The sequence below is a fragment of the Aethalodelphis obliquidens genome, unplaced genomic scaffold, assembly GCF_003676395.1.
Source record: "Aethalodelphis obliquidens isolate GAN/ISIS:26980383/991018 unplaced genomic scaffold, ASM367639v1 scaffold44, whole genome shotgun sequence".
Taxonomy (NCBI): Eukaryota; Metazoa; Chordata; class Mammalia; order Artiodactyla; family Delphinidae; genus Aethalodelphis; species Aethalodelphis obliquidens.
Window position 1 is genome coordinate 14324122 of NW_020837988.1, and position 25096 is coordinate 14349217.

The 25096-nt window shown below is 45.9% G+C and overlaps 1 protein-coding gene and 1 non-coding gene across 3 annotated transcripts in view; both read left to right on the forward strand.

The window, feature by feature from the left end:
* Nucleotides 1–5182: 5182 nt before the first annotated feature.
* TRNAE-UUC (transfer RNA glutamic acid (anticodon UUC)) lies at nt 5183–5255 on the forward strand. The gene has a single exon. It is a non-coding gene; the product is annotated as a tRNA-Glu (tRNA).
* A 3878-nt stretch (nt 5256–9133) lies between these two features.
* The window catches only part of ERN1 (endoplasmic reticulum to nucleus signaling 1), an 82795-nt gene continuing 66832 nt past the window's right edge, over nt 9134–25096 (forward strand). Inside the window, exon 1 of one of the 2 annotated variants that reach the window (XR_003427651.1) lies at nt 9134–9360. Coding sequence is in view for 1 of the 2 variants with exons in the window: in XM_027081195.1 (XP_026936996.1) it covers nt 9304–9360 (57 nt within the window). In the remaining variant the exon portion in view is untranslated. The remainder of the gene's footprint in view (nt 9361–25096) is intronic. The other variant, XM_027081195.1, reaches the window with a different exon arrangement.

Consider the following 25096-nt stretch of genomic DNA (forward strand, 5'->3'; position numbering starts at 1 on the left):
CAGCATGTGGGATCTTCCCGGACCGGGGCAGGAACCCGTGTCCCCTGCATCGGCAGGCGGACCCTCAACCACTGCGCCAGCAGGGAAGCCCCGCTTCATATATTTGTATATTATTTAGTTTTGCCTTTGAGCTTTATAGAAATAGAATATACTGTATATATTCTTCTGTGACTTGCTCTTTTTATTGCTTAATATTGGTGACCTTCATGTTGTATGTAATGCAACCAGGAATTGTAGGAATGCGACCCGTTTCACTACTGTGTAGCATCCCAGTACACAATTACACTGCAGTTTATACATGTCTCCTCTTTGGGTTAGATGTTTAAAATATCTTCCAGTTTTTAGTATGACAAACAGAGCTGCTCTGAATATTCTCGTGTGTGTGCAAAAGATCCTTTGGGGTACGCACACAAGCACAACTGCTAGGTAAGCACGTTTCCGACTTTCCAGATAATAGCAACTTATTTTCCAAAGTGGAGGCTCTAATCTGCACTACCACATTGGCCTCCACCCTCACCAGCTCTTGATATTGTCACACTTTTTATACGTTTGCCAATATGGTGAGTGTAAAATGATGTCTTTCGTGTAGGTCATGGGCCAGGTGTAGTCATGTATATTGTTGATTTAGTCCTCTTAGAAATGTTGAGCTAGTACTTTAATCAGGGATTATTGGTTGTAAGTGATGGAAACCCAACTCAAACTAGCTGGGATAAATAGGGGAAGGTTTGTTTAAATAGGGGAAGAAGAGCTGTGCAGGCTGATGTCAAGCCAACTAGAATCAGAACTTAAGCTTGTCCAGGGTTCCTTGACTGCATCTGTGCTTCTCTTTACTTGTCAACTTTTTTCTTTTGTGTTGGCTTTCTTTACACGATGGAGGCAGCTCCTGGGCCTCACACCTCCCGGCCTTGCCGGTAAAAAGGAAACGAGTCTCTTTTCTTGCCTCTAGTTGGGGCCAGATTGGATACAAGCCTACCCATGGGTCAAGTAAAGTTGGTCAGATGGGCAGCTGTTTTAGTTAACTACTACTGCACAACAAACCACTACATAACTTAGTGGTTTAAAACAACAGCCATTTTATTATCTCTCACAGATCTGTGAGTTAACTAGCCTTGTTAACTGAAAACAGGGTTTGCCTCTTGGTAGCTGTCAAGCCAAAAGACACAACCAAGCCAAAGACTGGGAGAAGGATTTATTACTTGCAGCAAGTAAGGAGAATGCTGGGGAAATTTCACAAAGCAGTGTCTCCCCAAGCAGCAAAACTGGGGAAATTTTAAGTTAAGGGTATATGCATATTCATGAAGAGGCTGGTGCAGTATATGCATATTCATGAAGAGGCTGGGGCAGTGTGTGCATATTCATGAAGGGCCTTGAGTAGAGGAGAATTCAGCACAGAATTGGGGCAAAGTTTGACAGAGTCCAAGCTTTAGTTGACTGAAGGCACAAAGGTCAGAAAAAGTTAACATCATTCCTTAGGTTCAGACCAGTCTGGGGTCTTAGCCATCCTCCACCTGGGTGGGGGCCTAAATTCCTGTAGAACAACTCAAAAGACCGTACCAGATTGTTGTGTATATCCATTGAGGAGGAACTAGGACTCTGTTTTATCACTGAACTATTTTTTCTTGGCGGTGTTTCCTTTGCTCCTGCATTCCCTCACTTGCCTTAAGATCTTTAATTACTGAGACCTGTTCAAGGGCAAGCATTGTGGCCAGGCTTAGAAGATCACAAAATAGCTTAGGCCAGCAATGGCTTCTCTTATGTCAAGAAAGCCATGCCTGGTTCTCTTTCTCTGGAGACCCCCTCCCCTCTCTGCTTACGGTCTCAGCCGAGAGGGACTTCTGTTCCATGTGGTCACCCTGGGGCCTGACTGGGCTGAAACATGCAAAATGGCTCACCTAGATGGCTGGCAGCTGGGAGCTGTTGATGAAAGCAATTCCATTCTCCTCCGTGTGGCCTGAGTGTGGCTTGGGCGTCTCCCCAGATGGCAGCTAGATTCCAAGAGGAAGGAAATGGAAGTTGCCTTGCCTTTTAAACTTGGGCTGGGAGGTCTCAGAATGTCACTTACGGTCAAAACCGGTCACGGGGACAGTCCAGATTCAAAGGGAAGGGAAATAGCTCTTACTTTTGATGGGAAGAGCAGCATGGCTTATAAGGAGGGAAAGTATTGTTTGGGGCCATCTGTGGAAACTTAGCTACCACAGTAGAGTAGAATGATTGGCCTCACCAGGGTAGGTGCCCACTAGGGCAGAGCCGGTACCACCGAGCATATCTGCCCTTTTTCCAAGGCGGGCCTTAATTCCTGTTCACTTGCTCCCTCCATGGTGAGAACAGCTGAAACTGAGCGGGACCTGGGAATTAGGGAAGTGAAGGAATGCAGAAACAAAGGAAAATCAGTTAAACAGGAAAAGTAATGACAACAGTTCAGCAATAAAACAGAGTCCTAGTTCCTCCTCAGGGGAGGTACGTAATGATCTGACACACATATCTTTGAGTTCTGCAGGAAATTAGACCACCCACCCAAGTGGAGGATGGTGACTATAAGCTGAGCAAAAGCAGGTAGACCCCAAACTGGTTGAAACCAGATTAAGATTCCTGAAACGTCACCCTATTACCTCACCACCAACCAATCAGAAGAAAGTCATGCACCCTGAAGCCCTCACCCCAAGTGTTGCCTTAAAAACCCATCCCTGAAAGCCAATAACAGGGAGTTTTGAGCATGAGCCTCTCCCATACTCCTCGTTTGGCGAGCTGCAAATAAACACTATGCTTTCCTTCATCACAACCTGGTGTCAGTGAATTGGCTTTGCTTTGAGGCAGGCAAGTGGCCCCAAGTTCAGTTCGGTAATACGGTCCCTTGAACATGGTAAACACTTGATAACTGTTGTTGAGTTCCTTCTTCTGAATCTTCCTGTTTGTTTAACTGCACCAGTCAAATATTTTCCATCCTGCTTTGGCAAGGTCTCTTGTATCAGCCCTGGTCCCCCCTTCCTTTTCTTGCTCTAGATTAAGGCCCAAATAACCCTTGTTAACCGGCTCCTGATGTCTCTCAAATGCCTGTCTTTTGCCCGAACTCTCCCCCCGAAGCGTACCTTCAGTCCCATCTCACTCTGCTGCTTGCTAAGAAAGCCCAGCCTGACATTAACGCCGCCACCCACCGGCCCATCCTGCCTGCCCTGCCTCATCTCCCGCTGCTCCTCTGGGTAGAAGTCGAGCACGAGCTCACTTGTTTTTAGTGTATGTGCTGTCGAAGCAAGCACACGAGCTCGCTAATGAGGCAGCTGGGGCTTCCATGAAGCCACACAGTCCTTTCCCTTCTCCAGGCTTTTGTTCGGGTCCTCCTGTCCCCCTAGACTGTTCCTTTTCCCTATCAGATCTGACAAAAGGCCTAGCCCAGATACCACTTCTTCCATGAAGCCCTCCCTGCTCTGTCCATCCCACCTCCTTCCTTCCACCAGACCCATCTCTCTCTTGAACACCATAGTTCTGTTTCTGAGTTTATTCTCACCTTCTTGCACTTTTCACAGTTGGCCTTGTACGTTGTGCAAGTCCTATCACCTTTACCAACTTGCAAACTGTGATATTCCTTCATGGTACCAATCCTTTGAACTTAGAAGCCCTTGATGGTATTTGTTAAAAGAGTGAATGAATAAATGAATGAATGAGTGGTAACCGTCCGAGGACAAAGATGAGGTCATCTGCAAAATGAAGGTGACAAAATTATAGCTAAAGTTTCTTTCTACTCTAAAATTTGGTTATGGACTTCCCTGGTGGCGCAGTGGTTAAGAATCTGCCTGCCAATGCAGGGGACACGGGTTCGATCCCTGGGAAGATCCCACATGCTGTGGAGCAACTAAGCCCGTGCACTACAACTACTGAGGCTGCAAGCCGCAACTACTGAAGCCCGCACGCCTAGAGCCTGTGCTCCACAACAAGAGAAGCCACCGCAATGAGAAGCCCGCACACCACAACGAAGAGTAGCCCCTGCTCACTGCAACTAGAGAAAGCCGGCTCTCAGCAATGAAGACCCAACACAGCCAAAAAATAAATTCAAAAAAATTTTTTTAAAAGAAAAAATACTCAAAAATATTTTTTAAAAAATTAAAAAAAATAAAATTTGGTTATGTCTGTGAATGAGCTCTTGTAGAAAGGAGAGAGGGAGAACAGGTAAGGTATATATCTTGAACCTTAAGAAACACAGTCTGCAAGGAGGAAAAAGAACAGAGAGACAGGAGGAAAGCCAGAAAATGGTACCATCCAAGGAGGAAAAGTTCAAGAAAAAAGAACTGTTAACATACCTGAGGGAATTCCCTGGCAGTCCAGTGGTTAGGACTCTGCACTCTCACTGCCGAGGACTCGGGTTCAATTCCTGGTCCGGAAACTAAGATCCCACAAGTCAGACGGCACGGCCAAAACAACCCAAAAACCAAACAAACAAAAACATACGTGAACTGAAGAGAGGCCCAGGGTAAAAAAGATAAAGCAAGCCCACTGGGATTTTGCAGGAGAAAGAATATGAGCTGCTTGAGAGAAGTTTCCAGAGAGTTCTGTTGAAATAAGCTGGATCCCAGGGGATTAGGAGGGACTGACCAGTGAGGAAGAAGAGGTACTCTGAGAGGATGGCCGTTTCCACGTTGGCACTGAGCTGGCCCTTTGAGAATATTAATACACGATACACTGGTACCACTATGGACACTTCACCATGGTGGCATATAGACTCAGCACAAATGGGTGTAAAATACAACAGCTCAGAGGCAAGTGAACAAATAATCAGGATTAGACTGAGCTCCCTCCCAGGGCAGAAACCCCAGGGGAAAGCTCACTCTTCTCTCCCAGGTGGCTGGTCGGTGCCTTTTGTGAGTTGTGCTTTTGCACAATCAACCCCCAGGTGAGATCAGGAGACTTACATGTTATTTGAGGCAATGCCCCTTATCACCAAATATGTGTACAAACTTCTGTTTGTTAATAGTATTCCAGGGACAAGGCAGTCTGGGCTCCTGCCTAACCACATTTACGGGCCACAGAATGGTACCTTGTCACTACACTGGGGGAGGGGCAAGGATAACAACCAGCGATGGTGGAACAGGCTGCAGCATCTGTGGTTGCCTCAGTGAACTCCGAGGTTATGTAGACAGCTGAGTTCTTTTTTTTTTTGACAGCTGAGTTCTAATCCAGGTTGTGCGGGAATTCCCTGGTGGTCCAGTGGTTAGGACTCAGCACTTTCACTGCTGTGGACCCAGGTTCAATCCCTGCTCGGGGAACTAAGATCCCATGTGATGTGAGGTACAGCCAAAAAAAAAAAAAAAATCCATGTTGTGCTGCTTACTAGCTATGTGTTACCCACCTGGCTGTTAATCTTTTAAGATTCCAATGTATCATCTGTAAAATGGGGCTAAGAACACTACCTCATAGAACTGCAGTGCAGATAGCATGAGCTGGTCCTATAAAACATGTGTTTGCACATTTCCAAACAATAGCCCACAGCCAACCAATGTTAACTGTGATAAGAATCATCTTTGCGGTAGCAAAAAAGTGTACAGTAGATTGGATTCTGTGGTAAAGAGAAGTTCTCCGGAGTGAGTGGCACAATCTCTTCAAATCCAGTCTCCTGGAACAGGAAGAACCAAGGTTCTATTTACCTAAGAACCAAACTGCTCACAGTGACAGTGGCTTTTAAAGAATTTCCCTTAAAAAATTAGGACATGAAGGAGATAAACATTTAGCTTGCTACCAGAAACTCTTGCTTCATCGTTTTATTTATCCCTTAACTACCCCTCAACATGTGCTGTAAGTTCAAGTCTGTTTGGGAGCAGCGGCAGCGTGGAGATCACTCAAAATAGTCAAAGTGGATTTAGCCTGGTAAAGACACTGTTCCTTTGAGATGGTACTGAAGCTTTCAACCATGACCTCCCTTTCTGGTTTTACCAGCTTTTCCTTTCAAGTCTCCTTCAAAGGAAACTACTCTCTCGCTAAATAGCTATCTGCAAACCAACTTCATAATCATTTTTAAGTGAAATTTTGAAGGGTTTTCAAACAGAATTGAGACAGGCACAAACATTTGAAGGCTGGATCATAACTTCCACTAGAGGGCGACATTTGCTAAAATAAAGAAAAGGGATTAATGGCCCCAGGGATTAACACTGGACATTATGAGTGAGCCGGCTTCCAGGACCTTGGCTGCCCCTATCACCTGCGGGAACTGGAAAACACACAGTCTCCACCCCCAGGAGATTCAGAATCAGTAGGGGGAAGAGGGCAGAAAAAGGTGTTGGGAATCTATTTAAAAAAAAAAAAACTCTTCAAGTTTGGGAGCCACTGATTTAGAGAGAAGTGAAAATAAGATTTTAGCTCACTTTCTCCCACCACTCCTTCCCCTCTACTGACATAGTCAGGTCCTGCCTGCTCCAGTCTTTGCTGAACATATATTTTAACCTTGGTGGAAAAAGAGGGCTTATCTTTACACTAAAACCATGGCCTTTGCCTTGTTTAGTGGATGTTATTTAAAACAACTTCCAGAAAGGTCATTTTCAGGCCTTTTCTATGGGCAGGTCCACTTCAAAGGCACCCGGCAAAAATATTTCCATTTCTGTCTGTATTTATCAGCAATGCCAGCTTTTGCTTTATCAAAAGCAAAAAGCTGTCTAAAACAATACTTGACTATGGAACAAGATTGTGGGCAATGCTGCCGTAAATAAAACCAGAACTTATCAGTGTGAGTTGCCAATCAAATGGAGACAGGCACAAGACATGTGCCTGTCTGATTAAGCATAAGAGTAGCCTAACTGGTGCATAAGAAATTCTGAGAACCTATAACAGTGCAGTTATGGCCTGGAGATTTGGTCCAGATGAGTACAAGATAAATATACCTACCTGGTCCAGTCCCCTTGGAACGGATTTTTTTTTCTTTATTGGATCTTTAAAACTGATTTATGAGTCAGTTTGAGGTAAGCATTCCCCTTTGTGTTTTATCTGCTGTGCTTACAGGGTCACAGTGACATTTTGAATTGTAAAAGGGCCGCCAGAGTTCCAGCACAGAAAGTTCCCCTCCTAGAGTCACTCTGTCGGAGAAAAAGCACCAGAGAAGGCATGTGAAAGCATTTTCTGATCAGGCTTCTCTTTTAACTCAACCCTGTGGTCTTACAGATCCTGTTGTCAGCTTGCATGCCGGACAGATAATCATTAAAGAGCTCCTCCCACTTTCTGTGGGCGCCTCCCTGGACACCTGGCCACACTGGTCAGGAGTGATGGAGCTTGTGTTTCTGCACATCCCTCGCCAATCTCAAACCTCTCCGTTTGCATTTATACATGCAGATAACACTTTTCAAAATGTGTCTACTGCTTTCACAGTTGCCAAGATTTGTCCTACTCTTAAACTGGTGTGTTGGATTCTCCAGCAAGGGTTTAGTCCCTTGACTGTGATTCAGGCATATGAAGTTGGGAATGGGGAACTTTGTTGATGGGATTTGGTTTACCATGAGCATTTCTGTCTGCTCTAGTGGGATAGGATTGACTCACATGCACCCAGGTCAGACATCTGGTCAGTCTCCCACTACTTTTTTTTTTTTATTATATTATTTTTTATTGAAGTATAGTTGATTTTACAATGTTGTGTTAGTTTCAGGTGTACAGAAAATGATTCATATATATATATATATATATATTCTTTTTCAGATTCTTTTCCCTTATAGGTGATTACAAGATATTGAATACAGTCCCTACTTCTTTATTTCTCTAGCATTGCTTACTCCTTTCCCCCAAACCCTGAAAAATCTTAGGCTGTCATATGAGCAAGTCAAGAAAAATTAGAGGGCTTCCCTGGTGGTGCAGTGGTTAAGAATCCGCCTGTCAATGCAGGGCACCCAGGTTGGAGCCCTGGGCCAGGAAGATCCTACATGCCGCGGAGCAACTAAGCCCGTGGGCCACAACCACTGAGCCTGTGCTCTAGAGCCTGCGAGCCACAACTACTGAAGCCCATGCGCCTAGAGTCCGTGCTCCCGCAGCAAGAGAAGCCACTGCAATGAGAAGCCCGCGCACTGCAACGAAGAGTAGCCCCTGCTCGCCACAACTAGAGAAAGCATGCGGGCAGTGACAAAGACCCAAGGCAGCCAAAAATAAAATTAATTAATTTTAAAAAAATTAGAGAAGCTGCCATCCTTTTTTTCCTTTTCTCCTAGAATATGGAAATGTTGTGCTCTGAACCTTAGTTTATTCTGTCTTGTTACAAATGTCCTCTGGAGAGAGGCTTCCATCAAAGTGGAGGGCAGCATGAGACAGTGACCAAACAGCTGCGGGGCTCTTTACATCAGGTTAATAGCCCACAACCTTCAAAAGGACCTTGTATGAGTCCTCAACAAACCCACTCCCTCCAGTGAGTTGGGACACATGTCAAGCTTCACGAGGTCACATCTACAAATGCCACATAAACACACATGACACCAGCAGCTGAAATGGTTTCCTTCTTTGCTTGTAATTTTTGGCGAATGATTTGGCCGTGGTTATTCCAAAGGGAACTGTTGGCTGTGGACATGATTTGAGGGGAATTCCTGAGGACAAAGAAAGGGACGTTTGGACTAACTGAGGCGCAGCTGGAGGACCCCAGGGCTGCGAACTCGGCAATAGCCGCGCGCAGGGCAGAAGCGCCGGGTTGCAGGAATCCCCTGCCAGCTGCCGACCCTCACTCCGGAGGTCGCTGACGATCCCACCACGGCGGGAAGGTGGAGCGGGGACTCTGGACACTCGGCACCGGCTGTCTCCTGGCCTTTCCTGATCAAGTCTGACGCAGCGGATCTCTCAGCGGGATCACTGGGACCGCCTGGGGCAGGGAATGCGCCCGTGTGGCGGGGTTGCCAGTCTCCCCTTGCCCTCAGGCAAGCTCTTTGCCTCGATCACTCAGCGTCCCTAGATGCCCGACGCAGAAGCCTGGTGCTCTTCACCTGCCGCCGCGGCCGGGGCACTCAAGGCCAGCCGGAGGCCCAAGCTGCCTTTGGCACCGCCTACAACCCCGCCCCTCCAGCGACAGCCCCGCCCAGGCCAACCCCAGCCCGCCCCCAAGCCTGGGCCCCGCCCAATCCCAGACCCGCCCCTAGGCCGGCCCCGCCTCCTGCCCCGCCCCGACCGGAAGAAGCGCCGGCGCCCGGCACTTAAAGGGCCGGGAATGGGGGTGCCACCACCGCCTAGATAGCTCTGCGTCTGCGGAGTCCCGGCCGCCGCCGCACTGTTGTCGCGGCGCCCACGCCCCGTCCTCTGCACGCCCGCACCGCCCCCCTGGAGCCGGCCGGACCGGTCAGGAGTCAGGGCCGAGTCCTCGCCATGCCTGCCCTACTGCAGCTGCTGCTGCTGCTGGCGTTGCTGCTGGCCAGCCTCCGGGTGAGTGACCGGGAAGGTTGGAGTGGGGAACGGCGCGGGACGGGCCGGGGTCCGAGCCGGGAGCGCGGCGGCGGCGGCCCCAGGCTCCGTGCGCCCGGGCGGAGACGGCGCCTGGCGGGGAGTGGCGGCTTCCTGACCGGCCGGAGTGGCGGCCACGGCCGGCCCCGCCGAGGCGTCCGCCACCCAGGGGCCTCGCGGGCCAGCGCGGCTGTCACGAGCAGCGCCTACCCGGCCGTGTGCTCTCCGGCGCAACTTTGTGTCGTCCTAGCGGCACCTTGGGGTCTCCAGAAGGCCCCGGGCCCTTGGGAGGCCGCCCCACCTGCCGGACCCTTCCCGCCGGTGGGCGCCAACTCGGCCTGGCGGTGGCCGCGGAGGAAGGGCAGAAAGGGCCCTGTAACCAAGGAGAAGGGAATGTCTTGCGTTTGTAATCTTAGCTTGAACTTTTCAAAATGCGAGAACTTTGGGAAACGAATGCCACTGGAAGTGGGTAAGCGTTCTTACCCTAGAGCTTGATTCCGCTTACCTGCCTTGCAGGTTTCTTGGCATTGGAGACAGCGGGCTTCCTTTCAGGCAGCAAGACATCGTTAAGCAGGTTAAGCGGTGGGAATGGTACTCTTGTTTTCAAGACCCCATATGGGACAGCAGTGAAGCCGCTTCGAAACTTTAAACGGAGGACTGTCTCCTCACGGGAGAGCACCGTGGGGCTGTCCAAAAAGTCTTTTCATCTTTTTCTGGAGAGAAGAGCCTGGTTTACATTTATTTAACTTTCAGGCCTTCACTCAGGCTGTGGATTCGGGCACCGTGGCTGGGAGGACATTTTGTGGACAGACATGGCTTTTTTTCCGCTTCTGGTTGGAAGAACCTAAATTAGTGAGTGTTTTTTTTTAAAAAAAAAAAAAAAGAAAGAAAACGTATTGTTCAGGATGTGGGTATGGTGCATTGGAGCAGGTTCTGTTTAATGACCTCCACTGTGTACTTTTTAATATGGTGTATCAGGTACCAGGTGTCCAGGTGGAGAATTGACATGTGTATACCTGAGTGCCACAGCATGAACTCTTTGGAGGTTATGCATTTTAGGTAAATAATAGTCCGTGCTCTTGGGGTAACAAGAATTTGGAAACAGCTGAAGTAATACGAGGCCACCTTTTTCAAATTCAGAGTTATTTATTTAAATGAATTTATTAATTTATTTTTGGCTGCTTTGGGTCTTTGCTCCTGCACCCGGGCTCTCTCTAGTTGCAGCGAGCGGGGGCTACTCCTTGTTGCAGTGCACAGGCTTCTCATTGGGGTGGCTTCTCTTTATTGCAGAGCACGGGCTCTAGGCACCTGGGCTTCAGTAGTTGTGGCACGTGGGCTCAGTAGTTTTGGCTCGTGGGCTCTAGAGTGCAAGCTCAGTAGTTGTGGCGCATGGGCTTAGTTACTCCGCGGCATGTGGGATTTTCCTGGACCAGGGCTCGAACCCGTGTTCCCTCCATTGGCAGGCGGATTCTTAACCACTGTGCCACCAGGGAAATCCTGAGGTTTTTTTTAAAGGAGAATTTGTACACACTTCACAATAAAACTCATGTCAGTTAAGTTTTCCTTCTGATGGAATTTTTTAAAAATCCACTTTCAAAACTGGGGTCAGGTTTTGAACTTGAACATTTCATCTTGGATTGGTTAACTGCTGCCTGGCATCTGTGCACAAATAAGAGTGTAAAGAGAGTGACCAAAATGTATGAAATGGAAATCAGTCATTTCATATCATCAGAGCCTTGTGCATATTGTTTTCTTTGCCACATCTTTTCGTGTGCTATTCTGTCACTGGAGTCTAGTGTTTTAGTTATTGAACAACTTTGGCTAAAGAACCAAAAATAACTATTTAGCCTTAGTTGGGACTATAGTTTAGGTTCATGTAAATATTTCCAAATTGTATTTAGAAATCCAAACTTTTCAGAGTTCATGGTAAAAGAGTCCAACCCTTATCAAAAGGTTATGTTTTAGTGTAACTGCTTTTAAGGGCAAAGGTCAGAATTTCATTCCCAGAATTACCTACCAGTAGAAACTTCGATCCCCAAACATAGTGGGAAGTATTATTTTAAAATTCTAAATGAAATGCATTGCCGAGTTTGCAGTTAAACTAGGCAGCAGTGATGTTGTGCAGAATGTACTGGCTGTAAAATCAGACAAACTTGAGTTCTTTCTGGTCCCTTGGTAGCTGTGTCCTCAGAGTCTTAGAGACTCTGTTTCCTGATCTGTGAAATGGGGACAGCTAACACACTAACAGGTGTGAAGGGATCTGGCTCATCATAGGTAATGTAAATTCTCCTTGCCACCGCCCAAAGGTGTTTTTTACTCTAAGTCATCATTTTTCAATGTTACACTATGCCTGAGCAAGGAATATTTTTTGCTGCTGTTTCTTTTTGATTGATGAAGTAACTAGTGCAGAGGAGGCAGTATTGTGATTTTCCTTCAGTGTGTGTCTGAGCCAGACATTGACTCACCTGCAAGCTGAGACTCCAGGCTACCGGATCCAAAATGCAGTTATATCGGTGTTACTAAGCACTCAGGGCTGTGTCTTTTTTTAATCCAGAAGGTGCTTATTCAGTCAGTGAGTTTTTCGCCTCCTTCCTGGACCTGGATCTTGTGCCTAATGTTGGTTTGTGTTGCATCATTGCTGCCCTGTGGTCCTCATTGTACAGTGTTTGGGTGTCACTTCTCTCAAGTACCAAAGAGATCTGTGGCACGTTAGGCAGGGTACTTTCTTCAGGGAGAGGATATGCAATTTCTTTTATTCAGCCGATGTTTTGGTTTTAGAGGGGGATAAACAACTTCACGGAGAATTGCAGATCACGTGTGCACAAAAACACACGGAGACATGAGTCTTAACTAGAAATGGCCTTGCTTATCATTTATTCTGATAGTTATCACCTGCATGAATTATCCTCATAGGAGGTATCGAGTATTAATACTGCTGCCACGAGGAGAGTGAGGAGGGTGTTTCATGAAGCTCATGTTCTCAGGACTGCTGATCCTGAAATTAGACTGTAGTTGTGCACGTGCGTTTGTTTTGTTTCATTAACTTGCCTGCCCAGGAGGCTCTCCGCAGTCATGTGGCTTCTAAGAGCACAAGAGAAAATGTGTATGAGAGTGATTCTTGAGAACGTTCGACGGTAGACCATATTCCCGAATATAAAACCAGTGAGCTATGTAAAGGTTTCTTCATGTCTGAGCAGAACAGTGCCATCTGCACGGGCCTGGGGGTTATAGTTATTTGCATGCCTCCGATGGCGTCTCCATTCTTCAGGTTGAAGAATCATTGGATAACTATTTCATTTTCATTGGAAACCTCTTTGGTTTGGGGAATCCACAGTAATCCTTAGGCTTAATATTGTGTATGTTTTATAATGATCAGATGTTCTCCGTAAAGAGATGATATAGGGGAGAAAAGCCTAATGTATCATTTTGATGGATTCTGTTTTTATTATGCGCGCATAACTCGGGGCCTGTAACCTAGCAATATGATTAGAGTATGAGGCTGGCTTAAAAAATAGGGACAGTGAATCATAGTCTGTGAATAATAAACATGCTGGTTGGCTATATTTCCCAGGGGCTGGGGATTTTTTTTTTTCCTATCTTTATGTTTACCTATATCCCATGTTTGGTTTCAGACTTTGCTGCCTCAGAGCAACACATGCTCAGAGATATTTAAATGAGTGAGTGCACCAGACCACATACGGACTGGGAAAAGTAGAACTTAAAATGCGCCCCCCCCCCCGCAACTAGATACCATACAAAAACAAACAAAAAATCCCAAGGTCCTTGCTTACGTGACTTTTAAAAATTTTAAGTTCCTTTTACACAGTCTCTGCATCACTTCTGATTATCTTATGATCTTCATGTACAAAGACACAGCAAGTCGAACAGTGTAAAAATGTGTTCTGTATATATTTTATTTATTTAATTATTTATTTAAAAAATTTTTTGGTCTGTGTTGGGTCTTCGTTGCTGTGTGCGGGCTTTCTCTAGTTGCGGGGAGCGGGGGCTACTCTTTGTTGCTGCACGCAGGCTTCTCACTGCGGTGGCTTCTCTTGTTGTGGAGCACAGGCTCTAGGCGCGGTGGGCTTCAGTAGTTGTGGCACGCGGGCTTCAGTAGTTGTGGCACGTGGGCTCAGTAGCTGTGGCTCGCGGGCTCAGTAGCTGTGGCTCACGGGCTCTAGAGCACAGGCTCAGTAGTTGTGGCGCACGGGGGCTTAGTTGCTGCGTGGCACATGGGATCTTCCCAGACCAGGGCTCGAACCCATGTCCCCTGCATTGGCAGGCGGATTCTTAACCACTGCGCCACTAGGGAAGTCCCTGTGTTCTGTATTTTTGTTCAGTTTTTTTTTTTTCACAGAATGTCTCCTGTGACCTGTTAGGAAATGTTCTGAGTGCACCATTGCATTTGTCACTTTCAGTAGCACCTTAGTAAACCGTCATCCACTCAGAAAGCATTTGAGCCTTCTGTGCCCAGAACCAGGTTAGGGACTGGGGTCCTAGCTGAGCAGGGTTGATGTGGTAATAAGCCATGCTTTGCCTGGTGATCACCCTACTGGGGTCATATGGGTTCTTTCCAATATTTCCACTATTATAAGAAAGGTGATTGCCTTTCCTTCAAATCTTTTGTGTGTTTGGTGCTTTCTGTATGATAACATGGGAAGATTTGAAAATAAATCTCTCAGAGTATTATCATATTTGTCGTAATAAAGAAAAAAGAAAGCATAGATAGTCTAAATTTTTTTAAAACGCACAACATATCTATAATTCTATTACCCAAACATTACCTCTATTAACATTTTAACAGCTTTATTGAGCTATAATTCACATAGCATACAATTCACCCATTTAAAATATACAGTTCAATGACTTTTAGTATATTCACAGAATTGTGCAACCACCACCACTATCAATTTTATGATATTTTCGTCATCCCCCAAAGAAGCTCCATACCCATTAGCTGTCACTCCCCATTTCCCACAAACCTCCCAGCCCCCGGTAACCACTGATCTACATTTGTCTCTGTAGATTTGCCTGTTCTGGACATTACATATAAATGGAATCATGCTACATGTGGTCTTTCGTGTCTGGCTTCTTTCACTTAGCGTAATGTTTTCAAGGTTCATCCATGTTGTAGCCTGTATCGGTGCTTTGTTCCTTTTTATTGATGAATAAATAGTCCATCATGTGGATATACCACATTTTGTTCATCCGTTCTTCATTTGATGGACATTAGAGTTTCCCCTTTTTGGCTGTTACGAATAATGCTGCTGTGAACATTTGGGTACAGATTTTTGAATGGCCATGGATTTTCATTTTTCTTGGGTATATACCCAAGAGTGGGATTTCTGGGTCATGCGGTAACCCTCTGTCTAACCTTTTGAGGAACTAGCAAACTGTTTTCCAAAGCAGCTGCACTATTTTACATTCCCACCTGCAGTGTAGGAGGGTTCCAATTTCTCTACATCCTCCCCAACACTTGATATATATATTTTTAAAGTCAAGTTAGTTTTATTGTCTTGTAACAGTCTAACATATAAATCTTAGCTCTGACATAAAGATGCCCAACACTTGATATTATCTGTCTTTTTTATTATAGTTATCCTAGTGGTGGTGAAGTTGTAACTCCTTAGTTTTGGTTTGCATTTCTCTGATGACTAGTCTTCTCATATCTTTTTTTTTTTTAATTCTTGGCTGCGTTGGGTCTTCGTTGCTGCGCGCGGGCTTTCTCTAGTTGTGGCGAGGGGGGGCTACTCTTCATTGCAGTGAGCGGGCTTCTTATTGCGGTGGCTTCTCTTGTTGCAGAACACGGGCGCTAGAGCACAGGCTCAGTAGTTGTGGCACAAGGGCTTAGTTGCTCCGCGGCCTGTGGGATCTTCCCCGACCAGGGCTCGAACCCGTGTCCCCTGCATTGGCAGGCGGATTCTTAACCGCTGAGCCACCAGGGAAGCCCTCATATCTTGATATATGTCCTTCTAGACAATTTTTATGTGCACATATTTGCAGAGATAATGTTTTTCTTCCCCAAACTGGAATATAACATGGATCTTTCTGTGTCAGTAAATTTAATTCTACAACATTATTCTCACTGGCTGTGTGATACTTCTGTGAAAGAGTATACTGTAATTTGACCATTCAACCATTTAAATATTGAGGCTGTTTTTAATTTTCATTACTATAAACAGTTGTGATAAACCTTACTGCTAAACTCTTGAGCCCTTCTTAACTGCTTAATTATTTCCTTGGGATAAATTCCTAGAACTGGAATTTGCTTGTCGTATGTACTCTTTTACAGTCCCCTCCTCCAGCCCCCAAGCAATATTAGATGTTTTAAAAAGCACAGAACTAACCTTAAATTGGTTTCATGATAGCCACTTTAAAGTAAGCTGTTTTCTTTTAGCAGGGTGGATTTTAAGTCTGAAAATGGAATGTTTAGGTTTTATTTTGCTTATATTTTGAAGACCTGAATAACCACAACAGTTTCTTTATGACACCCTATGTACCTAAAAGCTATTGAGAAAATGTTTTATTCTGATTTGTTAATAGCTTGTTTGCATGCAGGGTCCTTTGGTCTGCAGTGGTTTCAGATCAGCTTTCTAGCAGATGTGGCTCCCATGAGCACTCTGAAATACCTTGGGATAATTTTGTGTTTGGTTTTAAGGGTAGCCCACCCCCTGCAGAAAAGATTATTATTATTATTATTATTATTTTGGCCGTGCCACGCAGGTTGCAGGATCTTAGTTCCCTGACCAGGGGCTGAACCTGGACCACGGCAGTGAAAGCACTGAGTCCTGACCACTGGACTGCCAGGGAATTCCCAAGATTCTTTTGATAGTTGGTTATGAGGCCATTTAAAATTTTGACTCAAGACTGTTCACAAATCAAAAGTTGATGCCTTGTTTGTCTCTTTTGGAAGCCATAGTTCTTAAAACATATAGCTTGTCCATACAGCTGATTTTCCTAGCAAAATGAACATACCACTTGACAATAAAGTAAAATATTTGTTGGCGTCTTGTTTTGTTTTTCCCACAAACGTACCTGGACTTACTCATCCAAAAGAATGTTGTCTCTTTCAAAATAATAACCCCTTCAGGGTCAATGTTCATGTCAAACAAATTAGTCTTTTTTTTTTTTAACTTTTTTTTAAACTTCACTTAATAATTCAACTTTAACATGAATAAAAGAGCCCTGAAAAGGCAAATATTTATTATTAAGCCTATTATCCTTACACAATTCCTTCTAGTCTCTGCTTGAATATAACTTTGACGTGGTCCACACTGAAGTTTTGACCAACACTGTTATTACCCAGCTTGACTGCACAATTCATCGAGGCCACTTGGATTCTTGGTTGTTTCTAAAAACCAGTGAGAGACTTTCTACCACTTAGCGGATTCAAAAGTATGTTCTTTGAAGGTAATTTCCAAAACATTCCAGATGTATTGTGAGCAGTGGGAACATGTATGGATAAATGTTTAGCTTCCCGTCAGAGTACGTTAGACTCCTAGAAGGGATCTTGCTGGTTTAGACCAATAAGTCTTAATATTTTCCCCACCCCACCCCCACGTAAGGAATGGGATGTATGACCACAGTGCGAGCAGGTTAGAACCTTCAAAGGTGGTATTTTGGGGCACGTACCACCCTCACTCAGGCATCACCCTGCCCTCGCAAGTTGAACAGTCACTGCTCTGCTGTGTTCCCAGAGCACACAGATGAGGAAGCTGAGGCCAGACAGGGCCGGTGACCTGTCCATGGTCATGCACCAGTGGCAGAACTGAGCCCTGAATCTGATCCTTCCGCTTCCCTTTGAAGAGCAGCCCCTGCAGTGGTTATGTCCTGGTACATCTGTTAGAACAAATAAGTCCAGATACCCCAGTCACACCTGAGGAGGTGGCCAAGCCATGTTACAGGGAGAGATGGGATCTAGGGAAGGACCAGAAGAGAAGAAAGTAGGCGTTCCTGTAAGCTTGGGGAAATGCTCAGACGAGCATTGTTCCTTCCAGGAGAGTCGCAGCCTCTTACCCTTTGTTTCAGTCAGAGAAAGATGCAGATTTGGGATGGAAATACTGCTTTACCCTGAGCATCTCCATCAGGGATATCAATCGAATCCGGCAGTCACGGGGAGAATGCAGGTTAAGAGGCCCTTACACCAAGTTCTCAGTTTAAGCTCTTTTCTTTGCTTGAGGTCTAATAATATCCAAGCAGGTGCATGTTTTTCAGTAAGATCTTGCTCTGAAATGTTTCTGGAATAGTAAAACCGAAAGTTCATGTCTTCGAAGGCTTTAACCAAAGTTTCTTTTCCATACTGCAGTCACAGCCTTCGGCAAGGGATCCTGAAAAGGTAGAACTCTTTAATGATCAGGCCGGGTCTGGGGTGTTCGCCTTTGCAGAGGCCCCACCTCCCACCAAGTGCTGGCACCAGGAAGTGGGTATATGATGACAGGAGAGAGAGTAGCCTTGGCCCTTGGGCCACAATAGAGGGACCTCAGTTAGCTCAGGTGGGTCTCAGGAGAGGGTAGTGAGGGAGAGAGAAGGAGGCCAGGAAAGTGCCCTGCATGGGGATGGTGCACTTCTCTTGCTGGTTTGTCCTAGAGGGCAGGGACTGTGTTTTGCTTGCCTTTGCATCCTCTCTGGCGTTTAGCACGGTGAGTCGGTCCTCGTACCCCCTGTAGTACTCAGCAAGTATTGATTGAATTTCTCTTTGAGGCTCTTGAAGACCAATAAGACAAGGAGCTCTTTTATCATCAGGCGACGTGGGCTGTGGATTTGCGGGGGGATAAGGAAAATGTTGCTTTAGCTGTAATCTGTATTCTTTAGTGAGATCTTATCAACAGCGTTTCTTTCTACACAATGAGAGGGTTTCCAGGATACTTGCTTGGGTGGACATGACCCCCAGTGTGTGGTGCTCTCTTGATAGGCTCCTCATATCAGTCATGAGATTAATTTTCCCACCGCCAGACCCCAGGAGATAAATGGTCTGTGATTATTCCAAGGCAGCTTCATTTTTTACTCAGCATGATGTTTCACTATTAAAAAATGAACCTTGATCCAGGGTTGTCCTCTTCTGTATTAAACATGATTTCCCTAGTTAGTAGGCTAATTTATAATTATCATTCAAAACCACCCCTTCCCTCAGTGGATTATTTTCCCTGTCTATTTCAGATGAGGGAATCATTGTTTGTCCAGGCTGCGGGAATGTTTGTCATGGAAACCGGATTTTTTTTGTACATTATCTGAACAAATAGTGCCGTCAGATCCCTCGAACCTGACATTGTCATTGATCTCCGGTTGGGTCAGAGGACTTTGTTGACCAAACTAAGTCAGATCTCCTTCCTCTTAAAGCAAATGACCCGTGATTCCTGAGGGGCCTCCAGGAGAGAGAGAAACACCTGTCTGGGAGGCCACAGCTGCGACCGGGAATGTGTTACTTGAGGCGGTGCTCCTCCACCCCGGCTGACTGAGTCACCTGGGGACCTTTTAAAATACCCTATGCCAAGGTCCCACCTCAGCTGAATGAAATCAGAATCTCTAGGAGTGGAGGTCGGCATCCTTTCTTTAAAAAAGAAAAAAAAATTTTTAAACCCCAGATGATTCTAACATGCAGCCAGGTTGAGGCCATCAAGTAAGTCCTATCCCTTTGTCCTGGACACAGCCATTGTGTCCACCTGTGCCCTGTGATGTCACAGAGCCCTGGACGAAACCAGAGCCAGCCTTTGGCTTTTTTTCCGGAGAAGTTAGGACGGATACATTCTTCTAGTTAGTGGCAGAACTAGAAATAGAGAACCTAGCATTATGTGTCTTCTAGTATACTATGTTGCCCAACTTTTAAAGAACAATTCCAGACAGATGGATATGTATGTGTTTTTGAGTACTAACTACTGAATTTGCTTTTTTAAAAAATCAGCTTTAACTGATAGCTGACCTTAAACTCAAATACGCTTAGTTACTGAATTATAAGATGTTTGGAATTATTTAAAGTTCCACTTATGCTTATTTATTATTTTTGCCTTCTCCATGCATTAGGAGGCCTAAGGAATCCAAACAATACTTTTCCAGGTTCCTTCACATACCCTGGTGGGTCAAATCATCCTTCAAGTTTGAAAAGAGCCTTCTCTAGCCAGAGTGAAGTAGCTAAGGGGAGTGGGTATGGGAGAAATTTGTGGAAGGAGTAAGTTGGACAGTTAAAGTACAAGAACGAAGCATATAAACAAAAAGGGGATTTCTTATCAGGATGAGAATATGTACGTTGGAAGCAGGTCGCCGGAGGGTCCAGCTTGTGATGCTCTCCTTCCCCTTTCTGTGTGAGACCTGGGTATCTGGACGGTTACCGGCCTTGCAGCCTGCAGGGTTTTTACTGCAGGTGCACCGTTGGAAGGCCGCACTGCAGAAGGCCCTGCAGGAGACGGCCGGTCCCCGTTTCAGCCGCTGCACCTCGGTTATGACTCAAAGAATCCTAAGAGCTGGTTTAGAAAAAAGAGGAAACTCACTTCTAAAACTCACATGGACTGGGCTGGACCAGATCTAAACTCTGCTGGAACCATGTTGACAAAGGTTCGTAGAACTGGAAGGTCACCCTTTGAAGTCAGCCTCTTTCCTTGGCCGCCCCACACGGCTTGTGGGATCTTAGTTCCCCGACCAGGGATCAAACCCGCATCCCCTGTATTGCAAGGCAGATTCTTAACCACTGGACTACCAGGGAAGTACATATATATATATATATATATATATATATATATATATATAACTTTTACAAACAAAATTAAATAGTTTTTTTCTATTGTGGAAGTATTTATAAGATCTCCAGATAAATTCAAGTACTGCAAGAAAGGCATAAAGCCAGGTTTAGGGCATCTGCCCTCGAAGGCACCGCCTCCCTCTGAACAATCCAGTGACCTCATCCAGTCATTCTGTTAGAGTTCATTTTCCACTTGCTGTGGTCTGGTTTTGCAAAGAAGAAAACGGTTTTCTTTACACAGAGAGATTAAGAACAAGTTTATCTGTAGTTTTGGTACTCGAACAGGGGACCAAACCACAGCTGCTTCTAAAACCAACCCTATGTCATCCTTATCTGATGGTTCAGTATTTGGAAGTCTCTGGGGCTTTTGGTGAGGGGGGCGGGGTGGGGGGAGTTTAATCACTTACCCGATTTGTGGTTTGGAGAAGAACAGAGATCTCCCTTTTGGTTTAGGAGGTGGTTGGCTTTAGAGTCTATGGCAAGTACATGTACTTGAGAGTCACCCACATCCTCCTGAATAACATTAGTCGATTTCTATGGTGTTTCTTTTCCCCCACCCTGAACCTTAAAGTGAATCAGATTATGACTAATTTCCAGTGTTGCAATAGTTAAAGATGAGTGGGGACACTGGGATGTTGAAAGACCAGGATCGGGCATGACTGTGTTCAAAGGCATCAAGACTTCTAAACTCTCATTCTCATGTGGGTTTTGAGCACGTTTTGATTGGTTGGAGGCCAGAAGAATCTACAGTAAAGCGTGAGGAGAGGTGAGGGCCTGCTAAGCCATGGATCGTCATGCTTCTGAGCTACAGGGCACATCCAACCCAGTCTTCTTTTTTTTTTTTAATAAATTTATTTATTTATTTATTTTTGGCTGCATTGGGTCTTCGTTGCTACGCGCCAGCGTTCTCTAGTTGCGGCGAGCATGGGCTACTCTTCGTTGCGGTGTGCAGGCTTCTCATCGCGGTGGCTTCTCTTATTGTAGAGCACGGGCTTCTAGGCGCACGGGCTTCAGTAGTTGTGGCACGTGGGCTCAGTAGTTGTGGCTCACGGGCTCTAGAGCGCAGGCTCAGTAGTTGTGGCGCACAGGCTTAGTTGCTCTGCGGCATGTGGGATCTTCCCAGACCAGGGCTCAAACCCGTGTCCCCTGCATTGGCAGGTGGATTCTTAACCACTGTGCCACCAGGGAAGTCCCTAACCCAGTCTTCTTACTTTATAGAATCAGAAACTGATGCCCAGAGAAGTTTAATGACTTGCTCAGAGCCCAAACCAGGACACATATTCCTGTGGCCTGTCTCATTGTCTTTCAGCTTCCCTGGTCCAAAAAACATCTGTTGAGCATGTGCCAGGCTCATGGGGATACCTTGGGGGTTTTTTACTTGGAGTTTAAGTTTTTTTGTTTTCGTTTTTTGGCTGTGCCACGCAACATGTGGGATTTTTAGTTCACCAACCAGGGAACAAACCCGCGCCCTCAACGGTGAAAGCGCAGAGTCCTAACCACTGGACCTCCAGAGAATTCCCTTAACTTGGAGTTTAAAGGATGATTAGCAGGTTTTGGGGTTGCATGAACATAGGATAGGCCAAGGAGTGAGCAGAAGGCCTGAGCAGGGAAGTGTGGGCTCAGAATCTTAAGGAACTGCTCTGGGCACGGCCCGGGCTTGCTGCCAGGTCAGCTTCTGGAAGGCAGAGTCATGGAACCTGCCGTCTTTCCCCCGGTATTACACTGTTTCTCTGCTAGATGGTAAACTCCTTGAAGGCAGGAGTCTTATAGGCCTTGAGGCTCCAGCACCTCATGCAAAACAGGACCCTTCTTTCTGTGTATCTGTAGGAGATAAGAGTCCAGTGTGGGGTGGGGTTGAAATAGGTGAACCAGCAAGTTAGTTGGATGTAGAAGAGTCAGTCAACAGGAAGAAGTGTGAACCAGGGAGTGCCTGGAAGAGACTGATAAATACTGCATGTGCTTGCCAACCTGCCTGAGGAACGTGAGCCTGTGATCCGGGACTAAACGTTGATCCCTGAGGTTAGTGCCCACTGGATTTCTGCCGCCTGTAGCAAAACTAGCCCTGGAAGTGACTGCAGGTACTGCAGAGAGGGAGCCCCCCGGAAAGGAAAAAGAGAGGAGGGGGCCTGCTTCACTCCTTCCGAGGGGACTTTGTGATCCCGTGCGTGGTGTCTGGACAGAGAAGTCGCTCAGAGGAGGGGTCTCGAAAGCAAGAGACCTTGCGTTGGAGGTTGTTCTATAGGCCACATTCACCACAAAACCAGCATTGTTGGGCCTCCCTGGTGGCACAGTGGTTGAGATGCAGGGGACACGGGTTTGTGCCCCGGTCCGGGAAGATCCCACATGCCGTGGAGCGGTTAGGCCCGTGAGCCATGGCCGCTGAGCCTGCGCGTCCAGAGCCTATGCTCCGCAACGGGACAGACCACAACAGTGAGAGGCCTGCGTATCGCAAAAAAAAAAAAAAAAAAAAAAGAAGCCAGCATTGTTAAACTCCCCGACGAAGTTTCAGCGTGTTATGCTCCTGTTCAGCTGTAAACCGGCTAAGCAACACTAGTCTGACGTTAGTATCAATGAAAACACCAGAAAAGACTCACCTGGGGTGTGAACACAGGCTGGTATATCTAACGCTTGGCTTCGAGGAGCGTTTTTCCCTCCGGATCTGCTTTTACGCCTGTGTGAACAGCGTGCCCTCCTGCTTTCTGTGAGCTGCATGGGAAACAAACAAAACATGGATTGTGTGGCTCACTCCATACAAGTACACACTCGGCCTTCTTTTTTTTTTTTGCCACATAGCATGGCTTTCAGTATCTTAGTTCCCTGACCGGGGAGCGAACCTGTGTCCCCTGTAGTGGAAGCGCGAAGTCCTAACCACTGGACCACCAGGGAATTCCACACACACTCGGCCTTCTGTCTGCTTCCCCAGCCCCTCCTTGTCCCATTCCCCGCTCTGCTTTCTCTCTCCAGCAGCACTGGTCTGATAGGTCCTCGAACACAGCAAATTATTTTTAGTCTCAGGGCTTTCACATAGGCTGTTTCCTCTGCCCAGGAAATTCTTCCCTTCCTTCTCCCGTTCCTGTAGATCTTAACTCAGATGTTATTCCTTCAGAAAAACCATTGATGCTGTGATCCACACCCCCTCACATGAGACCAGATTGGCTTCTCCTTTTATTCTCTTATGGTCTCTTTCATAGCACTTACTGCAATTTGCTATTCTGTTTGTGTGACATTTTTACTGCTGTGATCCCTTATTAGAGTATAAGCTCCATGAGGGCAAGAATCAGATCACTGTTGTGATTAGATCCTAGGGTCTCACACAACTCTTGATTAATCAGCATCACAAGAACTGACACTTATGTGATGCTCACTGTACACTAAGAGCTTTACATATATTAACTCATTACGCATATTAACTCAACACTCCTTTGAAGTCGGTATTATTGTTGTCCCCCATTTTACAGGTGAGAAAACCAAGGCACAGGGAGGTAAGTGACTGCCCTTCTAGCAGCCACATTATATTGCCCAGGCACTAAAAATGAAACTTAACAAATATATGTTGAATTGTTCAGCATCTTCAGAAAATGAGGGCGACTACGTAAGTGAGTTTCCAGGTAATTCAAATACAGTCCTAGAACTTGTAACGTAGTACCATTTGGTGAAAACCTTTTCAGCAGTTATACTCTTCTTCCTTCTTAAACACCACAAGCCAAACCTATTTTAACCTTGTCTTAATTATTCTAGATTGTTAGCACCAGCTCTTACACTATCGCTGTCTGCCCACCAGAGTAAGAGATGGGGAACAATTGAGGTCTGGGGCAGAGTGGATAATCAGGTTTTGAGTTTTGTTTACTTTCTGATGGTATCTTTGGCCAGCACCGATTTTTTTTAATAAAATGATCTTCCCTAATATTTACATGACTCTTGTCTTTGACATTCTTAATATTTATTTTTCTTTGCAAGCATTCAAAGGGATATTGCTGTTCCTTAGTTTTCAAAAAAAAAAAAAAAGATTTGGAAGCTTAGCCACCTTGCCCCACAGTTCAGATACCCACGGAAGCCAGTCTTCTGACCTGGAGAAGTTGGCATTGAGATTGGGTGACCTCCAGATGAGGCAGAAGACTGACAGGGACGGCGACTTTACGAAGAGAGGTCCCTGGGAGAATGGAGCCTGTTGGCGGTAGGGCATGTCGTGTTGAAGCCTGTCCCCTCCCCTCTCCTGGCCCTGGACAGCCGTTTTTCCTTTCTCCAGAGGGAGTTCTGTCCTTCTTGGTGTCTGGAAGGGATTCCTCCTTGAACCCAAAGGCGTGGTATCTCCTTGCTGGTAATTCTTTCCTGCTCCTGTTTCCCTCCTACCCTTGATGAGCTGGAGGAAGCAGCATCCTTCCATCTCAGCCAGTTTCTCAGTCCTCAGTTTTCACACCACAACTCCATAGGTTTGGTTGTGCCAACAGTCTTCCAACCAGTTTCTGACGCTTTCCTGTCTCTGGCCAAGTGTGTGAAAGTTGCATTGAGATGTTTACATTTGCCTCTCAGAGGAGCCTGGAAAATAGAAACCTATGCTGAGGGACTTCCCTGGTGGTGCAGTGGTTAAGAATCCGCCTGCCAATGCGGGGGACACGGGTTCGAGCCCTGGTCTGGGAAGATCCCACATGCCGCAGAGCAACTAAGCACGTGCATCACAACTGCTGAAGCCCGCGTGGCTAGAGCCCGTGCTCTGCAACGAGAGAAGCCACCGCAATGAGAAGACCGCGCACCGCAGCAAAGAGTAGACCCCGCTCGCTGCAACTAGAGAAAGCCTGTGCGCAGCAGTGAAGACCCAATGCAGCCAAAAATAAATAAATTTATTTAAAAAAATAAGGAAACCTATGCTGAGATTATGGAAATCCTGTGGCATGAGATTTTATTTTTTCTTATTTATTTATTCAAAATTTGTTTTATTGAAGTATAGTTGATTTACGATGTTATGTTAGTTTCTACTGTACAGAAGAGTGA